Source organism: Dioscorea cayenensis, chromosome 6 (assembly GCF_009730915.1).
Source record: "Dioscorea cayenensis subsp. rotundata cultivar TDr96_F1 chromosome 6, TDr96_F1_v2_PseudoChromosome.rev07_lg8_w22 25.fasta, whole genome shotgun sequence".
Taxonomy (NCBI): Eukaryota; Viridiplantae; Streptophyta; class Magnoliopsida; order Dioscoreales; family Dioscoreaceae; genus Dioscorea; species Dioscorea cayenensis.
Genome location: NC_052476.1, coordinates 21324972 through 21345147, shown reverse-complemented (window position 1 = coordinate 21345147; position 20176 = coordinate 21324972). Strand labels below are relative to the sequence as shown.

The window sequence follows — 20176 nt, the reverse complement described above, 5'->3', positions numbered from 1 at the left end:
TTTTCAGGCCTTATTTTTGAGCCGCTCAAATTTTCAGCAAAATTTTATTTATGAGACTTTCATTATTAATTTAAAATATGCCAAATGCTGTGGAGTGAACTTATAACCCAATCCTAATATTAGCTAAATGAGAGCACACATGCAAACTATCATTGTCTTGATGCAACCTTAGAATTTATATGCAATTGTCGCATTTATAAAAATACCATTTTGTCAGGGTAACAACTATGCGTGCGCACGCTCCTTGTGTGTGTGTATATATATATATATATAATTGTCGCATTTGTTATAAAATCATACAGTGCAGTCATAAGTTTACACGTCCCACAAGATGATGCTAATCATCACCATGATGATGTACTGAAAATGTAAAAGGAACAAAATTTTGAATGCAGACACAGGGACTAAAACTAAATTTATTTTTTTAAAAAAACATATTCACTAATATCTTGAAAATTTCAACATGACAAATATAGCATTGCCTGCTAAACTCATACACTACAATGCTAAGTAAGACCAAGTTTACAAATGGACAAAAAGCAGGAGACAAATCCCAAGCAATCATTCTTGTACACAATTATTCTTGAATGGATCATGAGTTTGTAACAATCTCTGAAACTGAAAAATGTATGTTTGTATATCAATCTGATCTTATATAAGCATTGGGAAAAAATTTTGACAGAAATGAGTTTTTCGCCTTTACAACCAAGACAAAGAAGCCATAACAAGGAATGTGAACCAGTGCCATGCACAAATACCTGAAAGAGTTTATGAGAAAGAATTCAGAGTATTGTTCATTAACTTGAAGGAAAATGAAAAATGCATTGGCATTGAACAATTACCAGAGAGGAGCCCAGGGAGTGTCAAGCTCAAGAAATGGGTAAGGCCACCTGCAGAAAAATCAATTAATGACACGTCAAATCAAAACATCTGTTAAAATGAAAGTTGTGATTAATGCATTCGATGAAATGAATGCATGTATATGAAATGCTCACCATGTAAAACCACAGGCATGTAAGATCCATTGAAAAGATACATAGGCACAACTCCAAAGAATGAAATACGCCATCCGGAACCAAGGAAAACTCTGGAAGAAGAAGAAGAAGAAGGTTCATATGTAATTGCTTTGTTGTATACAATAGATTTATTGAGATATTGTCTACTCTAGCAGTAGAATACATACCATGCTATTGAGAGCAGTGTCAATGAGAAGAAATATAGCATTAACACTATGCATGCTCGCCATTATCTGCCAAGCAAGGTAACACAACATATGTTAATGAACAACAACATCATGATCAACCAAAGAAACCCTTAGCTGAAGAAATTTTAATAGTAGTATAGGAATAGGAACATTTTGGAGTTCATTGACTTCAGAAACATCACTGAAGTACAAGGTGCCTACCAGGTTGACCTTGAAATGTTCTGACAAAAGAGGTACCAGAAGGCCCCAGAAGACAACATCTGTCAGCACCACAGCGCCTGCACTGGTCTGTTCAAGTGTCAGAAAGAAAAAGAAAGAGCTGAAGATTGGGAAATCTATTTGGATGCAATAAACATAAACAAGCACCAAATAAGCTGACAAAACCATGTTCTGATAGGCTAACCTGATAAATCACTTGCATGGCATACCCCCAAAAGCCAGCTCTTTGGTCTTTGTCCTCTTGTTCAAGATATTTTTGCAGTTTGGTCATGTTCCTGTTTTGTTTTGTTCTGTAAGTTAATGTTACAGAACTATGTTCTTCAACATTCCCATTCAGAAATCCATTGGTTTCCTCATTGTCAGGATGATGATATTTTGAATAGATCCAACAGCCATGAGCAGAAATGCATGCACCAATCTGCGAGCAAACATGAAATCAATTGGGTAAAAAAATTTATAATCGAGAAAGTTTGATGAGGATTTGCACTTTCAGACACAGAACACCATTTACTTCAATGCATTTACAAATGCATCTATGTGCTTTGTGTGTATGCGAGAGAGATAGATTCTAAATACAGACAAAGGAGCATCATTAGGCATCATGCAAGGCTCTTTCCAACAAAAGAAGGTGAGCTAAGTGGTAGACCTCTGAGAGAAGTCTCAATTGATGACCACAAAGATCACTATGAACATGTACTAGCTTGAAGTCATACACCATAGTAATAGTCAAACCAACCAAAAAGCTATAAAGCCAGTAACTGAGCATGGATTTCCTAGCCCTTGTTCATAATGCAGGATACTAGAATGAAGTTAGATTATCAAAAACCTTAAATTCACAGGAAATCCAAGGCCCACTATTCAATTTGTGTTCATTTTTTCACAAGCAAATTTGAAGATAAACGCAAGATACAAATGCTTGTCAATACATTAAATTTTTTAAGCATAGCGGGAGCTAACAATTTGGACAGAACTACATGAGAATGCAGTTTTTGTGAATGTCATGAACAATAAACTTTTCTAACTGCACTAAAAAATCATCTGCACAAATTGTTGATCCCAAAAGTTGATCAAGGGAGTGGCATAGGAATATACCACAAAATAGATGATGACTAATGTGAATGTCCACCTGCAAATCATCCACAGAAAAAAGAATTAGAAGACAAGTAATCAACTAAGAGCTAATAATGGAAAAGAGTCCACACTCCAATTATGATGTGGCTCATATCCACTTGGCATGTGTATTACTATACAGTATTCACCTTTTTTTTCTTCAAAACCTCACTGCATTAAAAACACTGTACAGAAATGGCATGCTCACTCGACACTCATCTTGTACGAAGTCTCATATCAGGTAATATCAGTGCAAAATGAAATTTTAATACATTGCACATTTCTCATTATGTGCCATAAAAAATCTATATATATATAAATCCCTACAGTGAGTATAATTCCCTTAAGTAGCAGAAACATTTTGTGGATGCTCCAAGTCTCTAGAGTATGGCATTTTAATTCCAGTACATTCTGATTAAAAGCAAGTTGATTAAAACAAACAAGCAAGATTCTAATAAAAAAAAAAAGCAGGCAAGATTCAGAAAACATTCAAGACTAATTTGTTCCATTTCATAAGCATTATCCAACCAAAACACCGCAAAAGAACTAATTTTAGGCAACACTTAATCTCAAGAGCATATAATGCATCAATTAACAACCAAAACCTCAATTATTCAACAAAAAGGTCAGAAATCTCAAAGTGTTTCCGCTCCGAACACACTTGCAACACACCGGGATCGTGATCGTATCTTCAAAAGAACCAAATTCCTTAAAAGAGACTACTAAATTCATGAAATCAACGAATCAATCAGGGAAAGAACACAAAGGAGTAGATTTCACACTGAGTATAGAAGTAGAAAGCGGAGAGCCCATCGAGAAGAACCATCCGGGAGAGGAACCATGACATACACAACGCTACTAAAGGCTCTGAACACCAAAATCCACAAAGGATGGATAGATCTCCAGCATGGGAGCCACAACGCCGACGATCTCAACGCAACCCTCTTCCACCTCGACAGCAACACCACAGCCACCACCGCCGGAAGGACGATGATCAACGCGCACACCGGCACCTGCCACTGCGCCCAATACCCAAAACCCTCGCCCTTATCCGCCATTATCGCACACGAACCAAAGGTCCGACTTTTCTCAGACGAAAGAGAAGACGGGTAGAAGAAGAAGCGAGAAGTATCTTAAATGACAATAATACCCTCAACTTTTACGTTAATTTCCCACTCTTTTTGTGACAGTCACAATCTTGGAATGGGGTACTTCAGTCATTTCATCGTAGAAGCAGTTTATTGTAGCCTCAAATATTGGTAGGAGTTGTCAACGTTTTGCATTTTAATATTAATATTAAATTAAAAAAAATGCTTCCCAAGTGCTTATACCAGTGTTTATTGTTTCCAGAATAAACACCAAATTAAAAACTTATTATTAAAAAAACATAAATTTAAATATAAATAAATATTTATGATAAAAAAATAATTATCATTTGCTAAATATACATTTCTAAGAATTTTTTTAAAACACATACAAAACATAGCATATATATAGACGGAATCAAAACACTTTAATCTTTGGCATATAAATCAAATAAATAAATAAATAATTCAACAATTCAATCACTAAAAAAACTTAGTAATGGACTATTGAGCTATATCTTATTTAAATTATTTTTTATTAATGATTAACATACTAAGCCACAAGGTGTGATTAATTTATACTGTAATTTCCAATAATATTTCTTATACTTTTTAACTATATAAAGAGTAATTTGGTCATTTTCTTGCGAGTAAAAAAATCATTAGCTTTTTCTTTTTCATTAATAACAATTAAAAAAAATTATCTGTGGCCTTCTCGAGATGAGGTATTAAAAATTTTGTAAATGGATAAATTTTTTCTCACAACTTGTTTTGTATATATAATGTAAAATTATTTATTTAAGTCATCCAAATATTTACTATTTAAATCAACATCCACTTTTAAACCATTTTAATTTTTTTTTCTCCCCTACCATTCATCTAAATCTAAATGCTTGTTTTAGAGACTCCAATTATACTAAAATCATTAAAATTACAAAAATACCCTCGTTCTATTCCGTTCACCATTATGCTGATCACTCATCAATTTTGCACATAAATCTCTAATTAACAAACACATTTCACCAAATAAACAAATAAATATTAAAATTAAAAAAACAATTAAATTTTAAACAAGGAAAAAAATAGAGAACATACTCAGTGTAATACACCATAATGGTCCAGTCATATGTCTGCATGTCCCACAAGATGATACTAATCATGATCAAAGGAAAAATGATCCTTAGCATAAGCAACCATGCTGGATTCACTCCTGTCCAGCAGCTTAGCCACAACTCACCTGATCTAACTCCGATCACATCCCCGTCCCGATCCCGATCCCCGGCATCCAAAAACAAGCTCTCATACTCTGTTTCACGGTCTTCATTTTTCCGACGAAATTCATAGACCCAAATAACCCATAAAGCTCCGACGAATGCTCCGGCGATGAGCGCGAAACAAAGGATGGTGTACCAATGGATGGAAAGAGCCATGTTAGTCTCTCATTGTTCAAGTGACATGGGGACATAGACCATAAGGTGAGGTTTGGGCTTTACTTACTAGTCTTTGTGAAGGAGAGTAGTAGTAGAGTTGAGCTGGTTGTTTTGACTGCATGGGTGTTTTTGTAATTTTGTTGTGGGTGTTGGATTTTTGGGGGACAGATGGAGACTTTTTATTGGCTGATAAGGTCCACATAAATAATGCTCCTCTTTGTTGGCCTTTTTATGTGAAGCTACTGGTTTTGTTATGTTTGTCCGGTGGGTGGTATTAACTATTAATCACCCAAAATCATGTTTTATTTATTTAAAAAAAAAAACATTGTTTGGATTACAAATTTAAAGTTTCAGATTTTATAAATTATAAACCGTACTCGAATGGTCAATTCCAGTTTATTTTTACACAAAAGATAATGTAATTTTTATTTGATAAATCTTGATTAATAAGAGTCAAACTTTTGGAATTGAATTATAATCTGAAACAGTTTATAATCAAAATATTACGGCTATGATTTCATTTGAATTTTAAGATTTATAAAAGCGGAATAATTAGTTTAGAATCAAAACCAAATTAGAATTGAACTGAGATTAGATCAGGGCTGATTTTATAGAAATGAGCTCCATATAAAATTATAATAAATATGTTTTAAATGTTTTTTTATTAAATAATAAATATATAATAAATAAATTATCATAAATCAATTAGAAAAGATAAACTTTAGAGTTTAAAAAATAATTATGTTGATAGAATCACAAGATGATAGTCAATAATAAAATTAAATATATATTTATAAAAATATATATAAATTGTGAGGCTCTAAAAATATGATTGGTCTTATTATAAATGTTATAGTTAAAAAAATAATAATAAATAAAAATTTAAAGTATAATTTTAAAAAAAACATATATTATGAGATACCGAAAAATTATGGGAAGATCAAATTTGTTGCATATTGATATTATCACAAATTAAATTTTATAGCTTAAAAAAAATTAAAATCTGCCACGATAATTATGTGCATAAGATAAATACTCCCTCCGTTCTTAAATACATGTCGAAAAAAAAATTTATTCCAATATAGTTGTAATCTTACAATATCAAGATAATATTTATTTATTATTTTTAATTTTACCTATCTTTAATTTCCATATTTATAGTTCTAAAAAAATGTATGGTTTCAAAAAAGGGATAGTTCAGTTATTTGGTTATTTTTTATGTTAAAATTTAAAAACAGAAAGATATATTTAGGAACAGAAGGAAGGCGTATTAAATAAAATTTTAAATAATTTTTTTTTAAAATATAACTGTGAGCCCGAAAAGGGTGGAATATGATGTTCTCGTTGTCGTCGATCTCAATGCAAGTTTCAACGGTGATGATTGGTTCGTACAACAGTATAAATAGATGTCTGCGAGACAACATACCACTATCGAGACTTCGATCTCCTCGCGTTCCTCTCTCCCTCTTTCATCTCGTGCTCTCTAATGGCGGCGTTCGATGGCTCCAGTGATGCGGGTGAGCTCTTGCTTTTCTGGTATCCTTACCGATTTCGCTCCCAATTTCATCACCTTTCTCTCCTTTCATGCCATCAATCGATGATCTTTTGCTCACTTTCCTTTTCTACTTCTTTGTCTCTGTGATTTCTATAGTTTTCTCATAGATTTCTATCGTTTTCTCATATCCATGTTGAAATTTTACGTTTTTATTTTTTGGAAGGATTATAGAGATTATTATTGTATTAAGATCAAAATTCATGCTGTTTACTTTGTTTATTTGTGATCTGGTATTGATCATTGCTTGTTTTGAAGATTTTAAAGAATGTTGTTTGGATTTGGGATTGTTTTACTTGGAGAAAACTCTAGGCTGACGCTAAATTTCCTGTGATTCGTCAGTAGATACAGGTTTTTGCTTGCATTGTTATGGCTTTTAAGGTCTGTGCTTTTTGATGATTCACAAATATGGGTCTTTGATTTCACTGGGCTGGACTAGTTCTGAAGTGCGATAATTTATTGCATATCTTCTACTCTAGGTGTTGCATAACCCTAACTGTAGAATTTCTTGTTGAAGTTGATCACAAATTTAAATTTTGAACTCAAAGCATTTGGTTGATGTCGTTGGATGTCTGGGTTGCGTATGTTCAACAATAAAAGAAAGATATTTGGAATGAATTTTGATGTGGCAATTTAATTGTCTGTCAATCATAGAGGAAGTTATGTATCAAGCATAGAGTTCAATGGCTTTTTCCAATGAATCTGTGTTTGTTTCCTTGTGGTATGTGTATATATGAAATTGCAGTCTCTCATCTTTTCACATTGTAGGAATCAATGGTGAGACTCCAAATCAAACTGTTCAAGATGCTCAGCAGCATCCTATTTCGAAGGAAGAGATTGAAGAACAAGGTATGTGTACTTTCCTTTTTTTAAGCTTCACTGCAAAAATTTATGCCAAATGCCAAATTTTCTTGTGGAGATTATGTCTTTGTACATTTTCTTCGGCTGCTTTATTTGATTAACTTCTAGTTACATTGCATATGATTTTGATGTAGAATCTGCTATCTCTATATATTCACTGCAATCAATAACTGGTCTATGCAAACATCTTACTTCTCACACTGTATTTGCTTAGTTGTTGATAATGCAATGTCTAGAACCACTGCTTCTGCACACCATTTTATTATATATTTTACCTATTACCTTAGGTCTCTTATGGTACTTGACCTCTAGTTTCTCACACATATTCTAATTGTTTTAGAAAGGAGAGCTCGTGTCAATGCTGCCTGGGAGAAGATGAATAGTGGGCTACCTTCTAAGTTTTCTAAAGGTCTCTTGAATAAGCCCTGTTCAACAGGGAACAAGGCAACAACTAAACCTATACCTGTAAGCATTCTATATCTGTGAATATAGTCAGTCTCTCTTGTTCTATTATATGTTATGAACTGATCCTCATAAGAGGAATGTTTTGTCTTTCTGCAATTGGCATTATGTAGAATTGGATGGTTTATCTTGGAATGGCACCGAAAAAGACATCAACGAGTGAGGTTGTTCTAGGAAAGAGGGCAGCTAATTTACAGAATGGTACAAGCGAGGAAGCTAAAAAACTTGCCGCGGCTGCTCTTTCTGCTGTTAAAGATAGTGCATCTGCTGCAGGAAGGGGAAAAGTTGAAGTAAGCCCAAGTTCCTGTCAATTCCATCTTTTTTTACCCTGCTTTGTGTGAATGGCTAATTAATTCAGTTCATTTTTGGCCCCTCTTACGAGTACATGCTGTTTGAGATCAAGTACCTACACTTCGTTAATGGTTTAAACAAATATCATTGTGTGTGTGTAGTTCTTTTGTGATCTTCTTTATACCAACACTCATAGTTTGTTTCTCATTTGATTCCTACAGATATCCGAGGTTCGTGATTTTGCGGGCAAGGAAATTGAAATAAAGAAGCTTGTTGATGCTGACTCAAAAGAGGCTGCCGAGAAGGCCAAAGCACAAGCTAATCCACCCACGGCTCTTGACTCCATTCTTGAGCAGATAAAGAAGAAGCCAAAGCTCAGTGTCCTTGACAAGACCAAGAAGGACTGGGGGGAATTCAAAGATGAGAACAAAGGGCTCGAAGAAGAGCTCGACGCGTACAAGAAGAGCTCGAACCAGTACTTGGACAAAGTCTCATTTTTGGAGAGAACTGATTATCGAGAATTTGAACGCGAAAGAGATGCCCGCTTAGCTTCACAGGCTAGAAGGAGGCCGGACATGTGCGACGACGACCAATAATTCATACCAGATCCTTCGCCCTCTAACTATTAGTATTCTTTTCAGTTGAATTACTTGCCGGCACTTAATTGTTATTTGTCATGCATGCGCATTAGGTGTAAAAAGACAATATGATTATTGCAGAATGTTTAACATTTACCTGTACATCAGTCTTGTTCAATCATTTTATGCTGGTCTAACTAAATTATTATTATCATTTTCTGTTTGAATTCTTGGTTTTTCTACTCATTCTTTTTCTCCAATTACTAGACTTTCAGAGTTTGTTTGAAGAGGAGAATTTTGTGATTGTGAAAGCCTTACAACTTATCATGTATATGGTTTCCAGGTCCAATTGTATCCACAAGTTCAGTTCCATGAACCATGGCCAAAGAAATTATCAATGTGAAGAATGTTTATTAATATCAAGAAAATTGCTTTTTCTTTGCTTACCAAAATTGTTTTCTTTATGATTGAAAATTTTGGGATTACTGCATTTGGTCATCATCATCATTTGTGTATACGTTTCAAATACATATATACATGCACTTAGATTTGAAATCTAGTTTAGTTAGTTTTCAACCGTTGGATGAATTGAAAACCCTGGTGATACAAACATTTGGTAACTTTTTTTTTTTTGCACGGTTGATTTGGTTGTTACAGTAAAACCATTTGTTTCTCTCATTACACTTCTCTCTCATTTTTTTAGATTATGTGGATGTTTTTATTAACACACCCAAAAAGAAGCGAGCTACGTCTGAGCTAAGCTTGGATATGGAAGTCTTCTTTCGTTTCTCGACGGTGAAGTAAGACCAAGCTCATGAGCTTATTATCCTAGGTCGGAACAAGTAAAAAAAGTTACGATGTATAAAAAAGGGGAGTCTTCCTAAATCCGAAGAATAAAATGAGATCCATAGCATCTACGTCAGCTTATCTGTCTGAATGTATCCAAAACTACTCGCTTTCTAGATGATCCCTCTAAAGTAGGGAGATTATACCAAATCCGTCTAGTCTAGTTACTTCGTTCCCTAAAGATGTTTTCTCTATATATATATATATATATGGCAAACAACAGTAGTACTATGTATTAGTACTATGTGTTGTACTATTTTAAATAGTAATTACTTTATTTGTTACTATATTACCTATTATTCATTAATGTTGGGATTGAACGGCTGATAATGAACGTCCATACATAAGTGGTCCTATATAAATATATATATATATACAAAATCTTAAAATTACAGGCCCTTGTAAAGCTTCTCCTTTCATAATTATTATATCCCTCAAAAGCTAAGATTTGACCTGCAAGGATCATTTAACTTAATAATCAAATTAATTTATAATCACCAAAACTTTTTTTTTTATTTCTATTTTTCACCAAGCAACACTTTCTAATAATTATGTTTTTCCCAGAAAGGTTTATTTTACATAGAAAAAAAAAAAAATCCAAGCGGGCTTACAGTCATACATAAAAAAAATAAGCAATATAAATTATTTAAAAATATTTAACCAAATACATATAAAAAAATTCCCCTTTTCTCCATCTATTATAAAACTCTGAATTTTTTAAAAGTTTAATTGTAATTTTTGGTTTGTACAGGGTTATTTATGTAAAGCCAATATTATTTACGTACATCAAGAGAGAAAGAGAGAGAAAGAGAGAAGCAAAAGCGTTGAAATTGAGAGCAAAGCTCTTGAGAGCAGTGAGTGGCCATGGCTGCTGCAATGGTAGCCTTCATCTCTGGACCAAGCTCTCTTTCTCACTTGAGAGCAGTGCCAAAACAAGCGCTTCTTCATCCCCTGAGGACCTTCTTCTCAAAGCCATACCCTAACAATCTCTTCCTGAGAAGCTCCTCAAATGGGATAAGGAGAAGATCATTCTTCATCCCTATCAGACCTTTCTCTCCTGTCATGGAATGGCAGGACTGCAGGTATTCATTGAAATTTCATCAATTTTTTACTTTTCATTGTTTCTCAGGTCTTGGATTGATGTGATTTGTTGACAAAATCTCAGTTTTTTTTTTCTTCTTTTGGTTTAGATTGCAAAGTTGGCATCTTTTTGTTTTGATTTTATAGATTTCTGTAGTTTGTTTATCATGCCAATGAAAAATTGTTTCTGAATTTATTGAATTAGTGATTGAAACTCAATTTGGTTTATGTGTTCAAGATCATTTGAAATTGAAAAGTAATTGCTTGATAGTAACAACTAACAAGAGGTCATGTGAATGCAGTGCTAAGCTTGACATCGATGTTCCTTGCTCGATTGCGTTTCAGTGTTATTCTGATCGTGAATCGATCCCGAAATGGATGCCTTTTATATCTTCTGTGAAGGTGCTTACCACTGTGCTGTAAGCACTTACTCTTTTTCTTTTTATATTGATTGTTGGGTTTCTGTAACGTCTTGAATGAATCATGATGCATTTTTATGTTTAGGTTTAGGTTTTCGTATAGAAATTGAGTTTAGAAAAGTAAACCTAATAAAATTTTAACTGAATTACTTAATTACTCATTGCTTGAAGTTCTGGAACTTCACTCTGTGGACATCATCTTGTTCTATGCTTGGATTCAGATTTCATCTTGTTGATTGTTCGTATGACCACCGATCATTGTAAATAGCTAAAACTCTTTGCAAACAAAAAGTTATAGGTGGGAATTTTGAGGAACAGAATAGAATGGAAAATGAGTTTTAGAAATTCTGTTATGTGGAGAAAGCTTTTATTGATCTTGTCTTGTGTTTCTTTTACCGCATTTGGATGAGTACAAGATGGATGATTGAAAATTTTGTTTGAATCAAATAATTTGTATAAAAGCTTTTCATCCTTATACCACTATCATGCTTGCCTGAAAGAAACAGTGTTTTAGCCTATGAAGCTTATTGATTTGCAGGTTCTAAAAGATAAACCTGCCCTGTCTCGTTGGTCACTGAAGTATGAGGTACTTGGCCGCGATGTTGAATTTTCTTGGCTAGCTCGTAATATGCAGGTGAGGATCATGAAATTATATGCTTTCAAAAAGAAAAACAATGACCTTGTTATTGTTAGTTTTAGTGTTCTTAGTTACTTACTAAACTATAATAACTATTCTGCAGCCCATTCCCAATCAGAAAATTCATTGGCGATCGCTGGAAGGTCTTCCCAACAGGTATGTAAATCATGATGATACATTCCTCAATTCCAAACATTGACCTTCATATACAATTTGCACAGAGCCAGTGGTAAAACCATCTTTGCCTTTTTATTTGTGGAAATCATTTGGCATGTTGATGTGTATTGCCGTGCTCTTCCTTTTATTGCCATGCTCCCTATCAGTGCTGTGAAATTAGTTTCATCTATAGCATATATGGTTAAGAAGCTAATATTGAAATTTTATTTTGTTTTAACAGCATTGTTAGAAATGTTTACCAGATCATCTGTACCACTGCTTGCATTGGCATAATGCATGATATTATTCACTCTTATTAAAATTCTTCAATCCAAGTTCTTGTGAAAGCCACTCTGTTAATGTTCATTCCGCTCGTCTTCTTGGTGCCAATTAACAAAGTTTCTACAGTTTTATTGTCTTGACCTATACCTTGATAAAGGATAAACATATAGACTGATTAGATAACAAAGGTTCAGTACTTGGTAATGTAGTATAGCTTTTCTCCTTACGTAACTGGAACTAATTGTACCCTTTTGTGGCCTTCGCCTACTCTCATCATGAGATAGACATCTCGTAATGCATGTTTCTGAACTGAATTTTCAAACCTATATAATCAGGTTGCGCATTCATTTTTATTCTCATTATCTGAAAACCGAAGTTGTGTGCTTACAGAGGTGCAGTTCGATTCTTTCCCAAGGGACCATCTTCATGCAGTGTAGAGGTGAGACTTATCTTCTCAGCATATTTCACCAAATGAGGTTATTCAAAACTTATTCTTCCCTGATACTATTAGTTCTTGTTCTATTCATTCAGATGAGCATCTCATATGAAGTTCCTCAAATTTTAGTTCCTGTCGCATCGGTAAGTATCAGTTATCCTTGAATTTGTTTTTCATGTCTCACATAAACAGACAACGACGTTGTTACATAATTCTCCAGGCTCTGAAACCTCTGTTGGAAAGCTTGCTTTTGAATGGTTTGGAACGTTTTGCAAATGTTGCAAAAGACTACCAGAAAAAGACGTCTCTTCGCTGAAAATTTGGTGCTGATTTCATCCAAGATTTAGCACTTTGATTCACATATTTCTCAATGTTATATTAAATTAAACATGAACTCGTGATTTTCGACGATAACATTGGAATATGTATCTTTAATACTTCTAAATGTAATGATCTGGCAGGGGAAATAAACCCCCTATTTGTCCATGTATAGTTTCACAAAGTGTACTTTGATGAAAACCATATCATTCAAAGAACAAAGCACAATAAAAGAAACAACTTGATCAAATCTTTATCTTCTGAAACATGTACCCTAGTGAAAAACATCTCCATAATAATCTCTCTATAGGTCACAACAGAATGCAGAGCCATCACACTCTTTTTAAGTTCCTGCTTTTTATTCTTGCACCGGAATTTGGAAATGACAACAGCTCAAATAAACTTTCAGAAAAGCATCCGTAAAATCTCAATCCCTTGAGAGTATTAAACAAGAAGGGAAACAATTAAATAGGATTGCAGTCAACTGTTTCAAAAAAATTATTTCAAAAATTTCACAGAAGCAGTAAGGGGGACAAGAGGGTAAATTATATATGGATGGGCTTGTCATAGGTAGCCATTGCAGCCTCCTTCACAGCCTCGCTCATGGTCGGATGGGCGTGGCATGTGCGAGCAATGTCCTCACTGGAGGCTCCATATTGCAGTGCAAGCACTGCCTCGTGTATAAGCTCCCCCGCATTCGGTGACATAATGTGGACTCCCAGTACCTTGTCGGTCTCCTTCTCGGCTAGTATCTTCACAATACCGTCCGCATCATCAATGGCCTTAGCACGGCTGTTTGCCATGAACGGGAACTTGCCCACACGGTATGCAACACCAGTGGCCTTCACCTGCTCTTCGGTCTTCCCGACTGAAGCAACCTCCGGATGTGTGTATACCACCCCGGGGACCAGATCGTAGTCCACGTGGCCCTCCTTACCAGCAATGAACTCCACACAGGCAACACCATCCTCTTCTGCCTTGTGAGCTAACATAGGCCCTGGTATCACATCTCCAATAGCATATACTCCAGAAACGTTTGTCATGAACTTCTTATCAACTGTGATTCTCCCAATTTTGTCAGTCTCAACGCCTAGCTTTTCCAGCCCAAGGCCGTCTGTGAAGGGAACTCGACCTGCTGAAACAAGAACAACATCTGCTTCGAGAGTGCTCTGCTCACCACCAGCTGCTGGTTCTATAGTCAGCTTCACACCTTCACCCGAGGTATCAACTCCAACCACCTTTGTTTTAAGCATGAACTTCATCTTCTGTTTCTCAAGCATGCGCTGGAACTGCTTGCGTACCTCACCATCCATGGTTGGAACAATATCAGGAGCAAATTCAACGACAGTCACCTCTGAACCTAGCCGACCCCAGACTGAACCCATCTCAAGTCCAATGTAGCCTGCACCAATCACCACTAGTTTCTTAGGGATTTCAGTAAGGGCCAGTGCACCAGTTGATGAAACAATCTTCTTCTCATCGATGGTGACACCAGGGAGGGATTTGACATCAGAACCAGTAGCAATTATGATGTGCTTTCCTTTCACAACCGCGCTTCCCCCATCAGGGGTGTCGACTGAGACTTCTGAAGGAGAAATAAACTTGCCATATCCCTTCACGTAAGTAACTTTGTTTTTCTTGAAAAGCCCTTCAATACCACGAGTGAGACCAGAGACTGCTTTATCTTTCTGTGCCATCATTGCGGACAGGTCAATCTTAAGATCAGAGAATTGGACACCATGGTGTGGGAATGCATGCTTGGCTTCATGATACATATGAGATGAATGGAGTAGCGCCTGAAACCCCAAAATTATCAACTATCAAGAAAAAATTCACAGAAGAGTCAACAACATAGGATAGGCAGACTTTATGGCCCATTAGTTTAACATAATGCCTGACCTCTGAATGGCAATTGTGGCATTCAAACTCTTTTTAAGTCAGACAAGGACAAGGGAATCAACGATCAACAACCAAGGTGGTCAAGCCAAATTGTCCTCAAATAATATCAACACCACAAGATCACACTAAGTGAAACTTACCTTGCTTGACAGACCTCAGTTCCCATTGATGCATAGGGAGTTACCAGCTAGCAGATTGTAACTTGTGAGAAAATGACATGATAAGCATAACACGTAGACTTTGATGAGTTGCAAGGGTTTTTCTCTTTGCAAAACAAAATCTTTTAAATTAAGAAGGAATTAGTCTCGGGGAATCATTTGGGAAGAACTTAAGTAAGTGTCTATCTCTCTTATTCTTTCCACTTAAGTTACTTTTCAAAGGCTATCCAAGTTTCCATAGTTTTCCTAATAGTACAACAGTTCAGGACAAAACAAACGAAACTAGGAGCCGATATGCCAAGAGAACATGCAATTAAAGAACATGTAGTACAGAAACAAAACAACGCAAGTCATTTAGCATGAGACAATCAATATCAAGACCAAAACATAAGAAAAAAAGACAGTCCTTTTAACAATTAATAGATAACGAAATCTAGCTCCAGAAATAGGAAATTCAAGTAAAAAACTCAAAAAATAATTTAATGCAACACCAAAGCAGGATACCATAATTCATGTAAAATTCAATACCAAAAAAATACAAAATCAATCCCAAAAGCAACATCTATTGAACGCCTTCATGAAAAAAAAACATCATAGATTTTATATTCCAGTATAAGTTTCCAATTTTCAAGGAGATCCACTAATGAAGTTTAAGTAAGCTCTTAAAACATAACATCATATCAGGAATTTCTCTTTCATACATCTAACACAACAATCAATACAACATCGCTGCAACAGATGCATGAATCCCTGAATCTAAACAATAAAAAAATCATAATTTTTTCTCGGATTAAAAAAAATTAAGAGATCACAAGCATTCAAAGGAAAACCGTAATTAATCTACCGAGTAAAAAAAAAAACGATTGTAAAAGCAATCGATTCCTTCGAAAAGCCAGAGAAAGAAGAAAAACAGGGGACAAAAAGAAACCCTAGATCGGGAGAGAATGAAAGATTGATTGCCTTGGAGGGGATGCATCCAACGTTAAGGCAAGTTCCACCTAGGGTTCCGCGCTTCTCGATGCAAGTTGTTTGTGAGCCCCAACTGCGCCGCCTTGATCGCCGCCACATACCCACCCGGACCGCCGCCAATCACGACGACATCATTCTCATCCCCCGCTGCCGCCGCGAATCCCCGAACGGCGACCGTATACCGGAGGGATCCACCGATGCCGACGAGCGCCATCGCCTTCCTCCTCGCCAAACTCGCCATCGCCATTGCTTCTTCTCCGATTCAAAGCTCATCAAAAGAATGTTTTTTTAAACACATAAAAAAAGGGTCAGCAACGAACCAGCATTTAATTACGGTTTTGCCATCCACGGCCGCCTGTGTATATCCACCGTTAGATTTGCTTCAAGATTAGATCAGCCCATCAGATTGATAAGTTCTCATTCCAAGCCTTTTTTGAACCATTGAATGAATGTGAGGATTAGTGCCCTCATCCACCTTAGCATCACCACCTTCTTTATTTATTTATTTATTTATTTATTATTTTTTTCTTTATATATATATATATATATATAAATTTGATGTTTTCGACATCGCAGAACATTCGCAGTTAAACACAGTATCAATTAAAATTCTACAGTAATACATAATTAAAGGATAGTTCGATTCATTAGTTTAGTTTTTGTTTTTAAAATTATTTATTTATTTATTTATTATTTTTTTCTTTAATTATATATATCTATATATATATATATATATATATTTTTTTTTTTATTTTATTTTTTTGCTGCAAATATAAACTTATCTATCACCTAAGTTTCCATCAAACTACTCCAAGCAACATACATCATATAAAGACAACCATGAGTAATTAAAAAAATAATTTACAAACAAAAAAATAGTTGAATTCAAACAAGTATCAGTCTATCAGACACAAAGCCTTGATACAAAACAATGGCTACAAGTTACAACACTTGTTTGAAAACACTGAAACTTCATGATCTTCTTTGTTCTTGTTAGTCACAACATATCGGTTCGTGATTTCGTCGTAGATTATCCCATAAGCACAAGAGTGTTCTTGGCACTTGATAGTGAGCAAGAACATAATTCGATTCACAGCCTTCGTTGTGAAATCGATCATCGCTTACATAGTTTACTTCTTTGCCGCTCCGCTTGTATTCTTGAATCCAAATGCCCATTGCAACATCTTCAAGTTTGAACAACTAAAACAGAAAACAAACATCAAAATAATGGAAAGAAGTTTCAGTAGAAGGCATTGAAGCAGAATGTTTATTATTACTTGGAGATTTCTTTCTTGGTGACCTTGAACGACAAACTTTGCGATATCCCGGGAAATGATGTATCCAGGGCCGTGCGCCCAAGGTGGATATGAATCGTGCGGCCATTCCTGCAAAACAAAGCCTCAGATAAATAATCGAGTGTTTCAATCGATACAATGTTATCTTCTTTTTCTGAAAACATTTGAAACTTTATTACCTCTGGGCTGATATACCATTTGCTATCCTTATCTCTGTGTGGCGAGGATTCGAATGCTATTTGACCATACAAGAGACCTTGGGGAACATTCTTCTTGAGACTAGAGAGCACTTCATCAATCCTAACAAAAGCATCATCATCGGTTTTCATAATATATTTTGCAGCCAATATCTTGATCTGTGGAAATTCAAAGCAAGTAATCGTAAACCCATTAGAGAGCTTGAATACTTAAGTTGCCTATATCCGACACTGTCATTCTTTAGTACATTTATATGACAAAATAAGCATACCCCAAAGATGCACATAGTGATTGTCTTCAAAGTGATCAAGCTGTAGTAGTCGACAAAAGGCATAAGCTGGATATCACCATAAGTTTGAGCTTCTTTCCATAGTTCTAAATTCACTTGCTTGTTTTTGTGCTGCAGGAAAAGAACACAAATGAGAAAATATATAACAAATTAGCAACTCAAGTGTTTCAATGCACAGTGCTTGATGGCCAACTTTGCAAACTTGTTTCACTTGTTGATGAAAATCAATAACCACAACAAAAGAAAACAATGCATTCATGCTTTTATCCTTCTAATGCTTCATGTGATTATGTTATATGAAGGAGCTATGCAGGATATCAATAAACCTTCAATCCAAGATCAGTAAAACCAAAGATTGGAATGTACAATGAGTATACTTACAAGACCTATAAAAAACCTCACTGCTACTTCTCCCGATCGCACCGCTTCATATTGCATCCAAGACCTCCGTATTGCCATTCGGCGCTCAAAATTATTCCCCGTTGAGAAAACCACAACAAGCATTAAAATCCTTTTCTTTGGCAGAGGAGGAGCCTTCAAGGAGTCGATATCACTGACTACATCAAGATCCTCAGAGACCGGCAAACCATTAGCTATGCAAGACAAGATCTCCAAATCACCCTCCAATCTGACTCCGCTGACCGACCAAGGATCAAGTTTCTGAAATCACACATTCATTCACATATAGCATAAACACTAAACTCTCAATCTCACACCCATCAATCAGCATCGAAACCGCATGAACTCATCAGTTACCTCTCGATAAGCAAAAGATGTCTCATGCCTCCCATTGACAGTCAAATGAAACCCCTCCATTCCAGTCCACAATGTGGCACTAAAAGGATGTCCTTCAACAAATGGCATGTTATCACTCATTCGAGCACTCCCTTTCGATGTTCGCGAAGGTGTCACACTCACATTTATCTTCTCTTGCATCACACTCTCTCCATTCCCCTCATTGCATCTAACAAGCTCATCAACAACTACACGCACTCCAAACATTCGAATTACTAAGTTTTCTAATCTAACAAAAGTACTGTATATAGCTCAATAATAGCAATTCAAATCCAAGAAAGTTCATACCTTTCGGATGAGCAACAATGGCAGGAGCTGGGCATTGCTCCCAAGGTCCCCATCCTTCATCAGGAGACCAGGAATTCATCGAAACAACTGGTAGCTCTTTCGAGGCATCACCTCCGAAGCTAACATTGACTCTGAGCACAATTGGTGGTTCTCGGATCTCATCAGAAACCCCAGAACCAACAAGCTCAATCCTGAAAGCACCAGTACTACTTCCATTAAAACCAACAGGAATTCCCACAATGCTCACTGCCGAGCCATCCACAAACCCACAAGGGATTTCAACAAACCCTTCATTCCCACCAGCCAAAAACGGGCACTTTTTCCTCCAAGGCGCCACCTTTTCTAGTTTTTCAGCCTCTAGAGTGTCCTGCAGCTCGCGCCAAGCCACGGCGCCCTCCCGAACGCCATCGGCGGTGCCGGAGATCGCGTCGGAGCGGGAGAGAAGGGTTCGCAAGTGGGACCAAGCAAGATTGTGATCAAGACCCAAAAAGGAACGGGAGAAAAGATCAGCAAGACCTGGGAGGGAGACAAGGAGTTGCGGCTTTGGAGGAGGCGGTGGAGAGGGTGGAGGATGGATCCCGGCGGCGGAGGAAGGCGGTGGCGCTTTAATGGTGGAAGGGAAGAGGGTGTAGCTGAGAGTGAGCATGAGAGCAAGGAAGAGGATCAAAGAACCTCCACACCATCTCTTCATCTTCATGGCTGGAGAACATTGAAAGCTTTCTCTCTCTCTCTCTCTCTCTCTCTCTCTCTCTGTGCATTCAAAGCTTGGATTTTTCGACGGAGGAGAAGAAGAAGAGTGTCGGTGGTTGGCCGGAGAGCTTCATTGCTCTGAGATTCCTTCTTTCTTTGGATTTCACAAATATTAGGGTGTTTTATTGATAAATATGACACGAGTTTATTAGCTCCGAAATTTTCATAATGACAATGGTTTTAATGAAAAAAAGTGGTAGTACTGATGCTTTAAGTGTTCTATGGCCCACGTCTCTGTGGCTTTTTTGACAAATTTAATTTTTATGATATCTTTCTATTTATTAGTTAAAATTAGGCGCATCAATGGTATGATGTCATACCAAATGGCTTAAAAATAATAATAATAATAATAAATTTTCATCAACTCGAGGAACTAAAATGATACTATATTTTTTGAACAAAATATATATATATATATATAATAATTGGATAAAAATAACAAACGCACTACAAAAAGAGTGTGCATATTAACTGAGAAATTAATCATCCAATCTGCAGAGTTTGGACTGTGAATTTACATTGATAAGCGATGACTTATTATTATTATTATTATTAGTTCTAATAATTTT

General features: G+C 36.0%; 5 protein-coding genes across 8 annotated transcripts; 2 read left to right on the top strand and 3 right to left on the bottom strand.

Moving 5' to 3' along the window:
• Window positions 1-531: 531 nt before the first annotated feature.
• On the bottom strand, window positions 532-5086 carry LOC120263720. 3 transcript variants are annotated; one of them, XM_039271694.1, is made up of 9 exons: window positions 4856-4961; window positions 4714-4748; window positions 2516-2549; window positions 1608-1841; window positions 1406-1492; window positions 1184-1249; window positions 996-1087; window positions 843-890; window positions 532-758 (listed from the first exon to the last, which is right to left on the bottom strand). In XM_039271694.1, exons 2-9 carry the CDS (start codon window positions 4728-4730, stop codon window positions 641-643), a joined length of 696 nt encoding a protein of 231 aa, XP_039127628.1. In that variant the 5' UTR covers window positions 4731-4748; window positions 4856-4961; the 3' UTR covers window positions 532-640. The 3 variants fall into 3 exon arrangements, with proteins under 3 accessions (XP_039127628.1, XP_039127626.1, XP_039127627.1); XM_039271692.1 differs by having other exon boundaries at window positions 4714-5086; XM_039271693.1 differs by lacking the exons at window positions 4714-4748; window positions 4856-4961 and adding an exon at window positions 3316-3632.
• Window positions 5087-6484: 1398 nt separating this feature from the next.
• LOC120262998 (craniofacial development protein 1) lies at window positions 6485-8973 on the top strand. Of its 2 annotated transcripts, none has more exons than XM_039270927.1 (5): window positions 6485-6565; window positions 7369-7449; window positions 7802-7926; window positions 8037-8213; window positions 8436-8973. In XM_039270927.1, exons 1-5 carry the CDS (start codon window positions 6535-6537, stop codon window positions 8808-8810), a joined length of 789 nt encoding a protein of 262 aa, XP_039126861.1. In that variant the 5' UTR covers window positions 6485-6534; the 3' UTR covers window positions 8811-8973. The 2 variants fall into 2 exon arrangements, with proteins under 2 accessions (XP_039126861.1, XP_039126860.1); XM_039270926.1 differs by having other exon boundaries at window positions 6492-6584.
• Window positions 8974-10448: 1475 nt separating this feature from the next.
• Window positions 10449-13134, top strand: LOC120263378. Its single transcript, XM_039271246.1, has 7 exons — window positions 10449-10720; window positions 11021-11120; window positions 11676-11771; window positions 11878-11930; window positions 12603-12651; window positions 12744-12791; window positions 12869-13134. The coding sequence occupies exons 1-7, from the start codon at window positions 10503-10505 to the stop codon at window positions 12962-12964; spliced, it is 660 nt and encodes a 219-aa protein (XP_039127180.1). The 5' UTR covers window positions 10449-10502; the 3' UTR covers window positions 12965-13134.
• A 230-nt stretch (window positions 13135-13364) lies between these two features.
• On the bottom strand, window positions 13365-16273 carry LOC120263376 (dihydrolipoyl dehydrogenase, mitochondrial-like). Its single transcript, XM_039271245.1, is given in 3 exon segments — window positions 13365-14762; window positions 15984-16055; window positions 16057-16273. Coding segments are annotated over 3 exon segments (1506 nt in total). The 5' UTR covers window positions 16240-16273; the 3' UTR covers window positions 13365-13511.
• A 564-nt stretch (window positions 16274-16837) lies between these two features.
• Window positions 16838-19751, bottom strand: LOC120264003 (hydroxyproline O-galactosyltransferase GALT3). The gene is made up of 7 exons (XM_039271991.1): window positions 18858-19751; window positions 18531-18757; window positions 18156-18434; window positions 17757-17885; window positions 17467-17643; window positions 17270-17377; window positions 16838-17192 (listed from the first exon to the last, which is right to left on the bottom strand). The coding sequence occupies exons 1-7, from the start codon at window positions 19552-19554 to the stop codon at window positions 16986-16988; spliced, it is 1824 nt and encodes a 607-aa protein (XP_039127925.1). The 5' UTR covers window positions 19555-19751; the 3' UTR covers window positions 16838-16985.
• Window positions 19752-20176: the final 425 nt, after the last annotated feature.

Excerpts from the sequence above, each read along its gene's own strand:
- LOC120262998 (XM_039270926.1), top strand. The coding sequence starts at position 6,548 with ATGGCTCCAGTGATGCGGGTGAGCTCTTGCTTTTCTG. Across the intron at positions 6,585-7,368 it reads GGTGAGCTCTTGCTTTTCTG|GAATCAATGGTGAGACTCCA; the intron begins GTATCCTTACCG and ends TTCACATTGTAG. Across the intron at positions 7,450-7,801 it reads GGAAGAGATTGAAGAACAAG|AAAGGAGAGCTCGTGTCAAT; the intron begins GTATGTGTACTT and ends TAATTGTTTTAG.
- LOC120263720 (XM_039271692.1), bottom strand. The coding sequence starts at position 5,048 with ATGGCTCTTTCCATCCATTGGTACACCATCCTTTGTTTCGCGCTCATC. Across the intron at positions 1,842-2,515 it reads TAGTCATCATCTATTTTGTG|ATTGGTGCATGCATTTCTGC; the intron begins GTATATTCCTAT and ends GTTTGCTCGCAG. Across the intron at positions 759-842 it reads ACTCCCTGGGCTCCTCTCTG|GTATTTGTGCATGGCACTGG; the intron begins GTAATTGTTCAA and ends AAACTCTTTCAG.
- LOC120264003 (XM_039271991.1), bottom strand. The coding sequence starts at position 19,554 with ATGAAGATGAAGAGATGGTGTGGAGGTTCTTTGATCCTCTTCCTTGCT. Across the intron at positions 18,435-18,530 it reads CATCTTTTGCTTATCGAGAG|AAACTTGATCCTTGGTCGGT; the intron begins GTAACTGATGAG and ends GTGTGATTTCAG. Across the intron at positions 17,644-17,756 it reads TCACTATGTGCATCTTTGGG|ATCAAGATATTGGCTGCAAA; the intron begins GTATGCTTATTT and ends GAATTTCCACAG.
- LOC120263378 (XM_039271246.1), top strand. The coding sequence starts at position 10,503 with ATGGCTGCTGCAATGGTAGCCTTCATCTCTGGACCAAGCTCTCTTTCT. Across the intron at positions 12,652-12,743 it reads CATCTTCATGCAGTGTAGAG|ATGAGCATCTCATATGAAGT; the intron begins GTGAGACTTATC and ends CTATTCATTCAG. Across the intron at positions 12,792-12,868 it reads TTTTAGTTCCTGTCGCATCG|GCTCTGAAACCTCTGTTGGA; the intron begins GTAAGTATCAGT and ends ATAATTCTCCAG.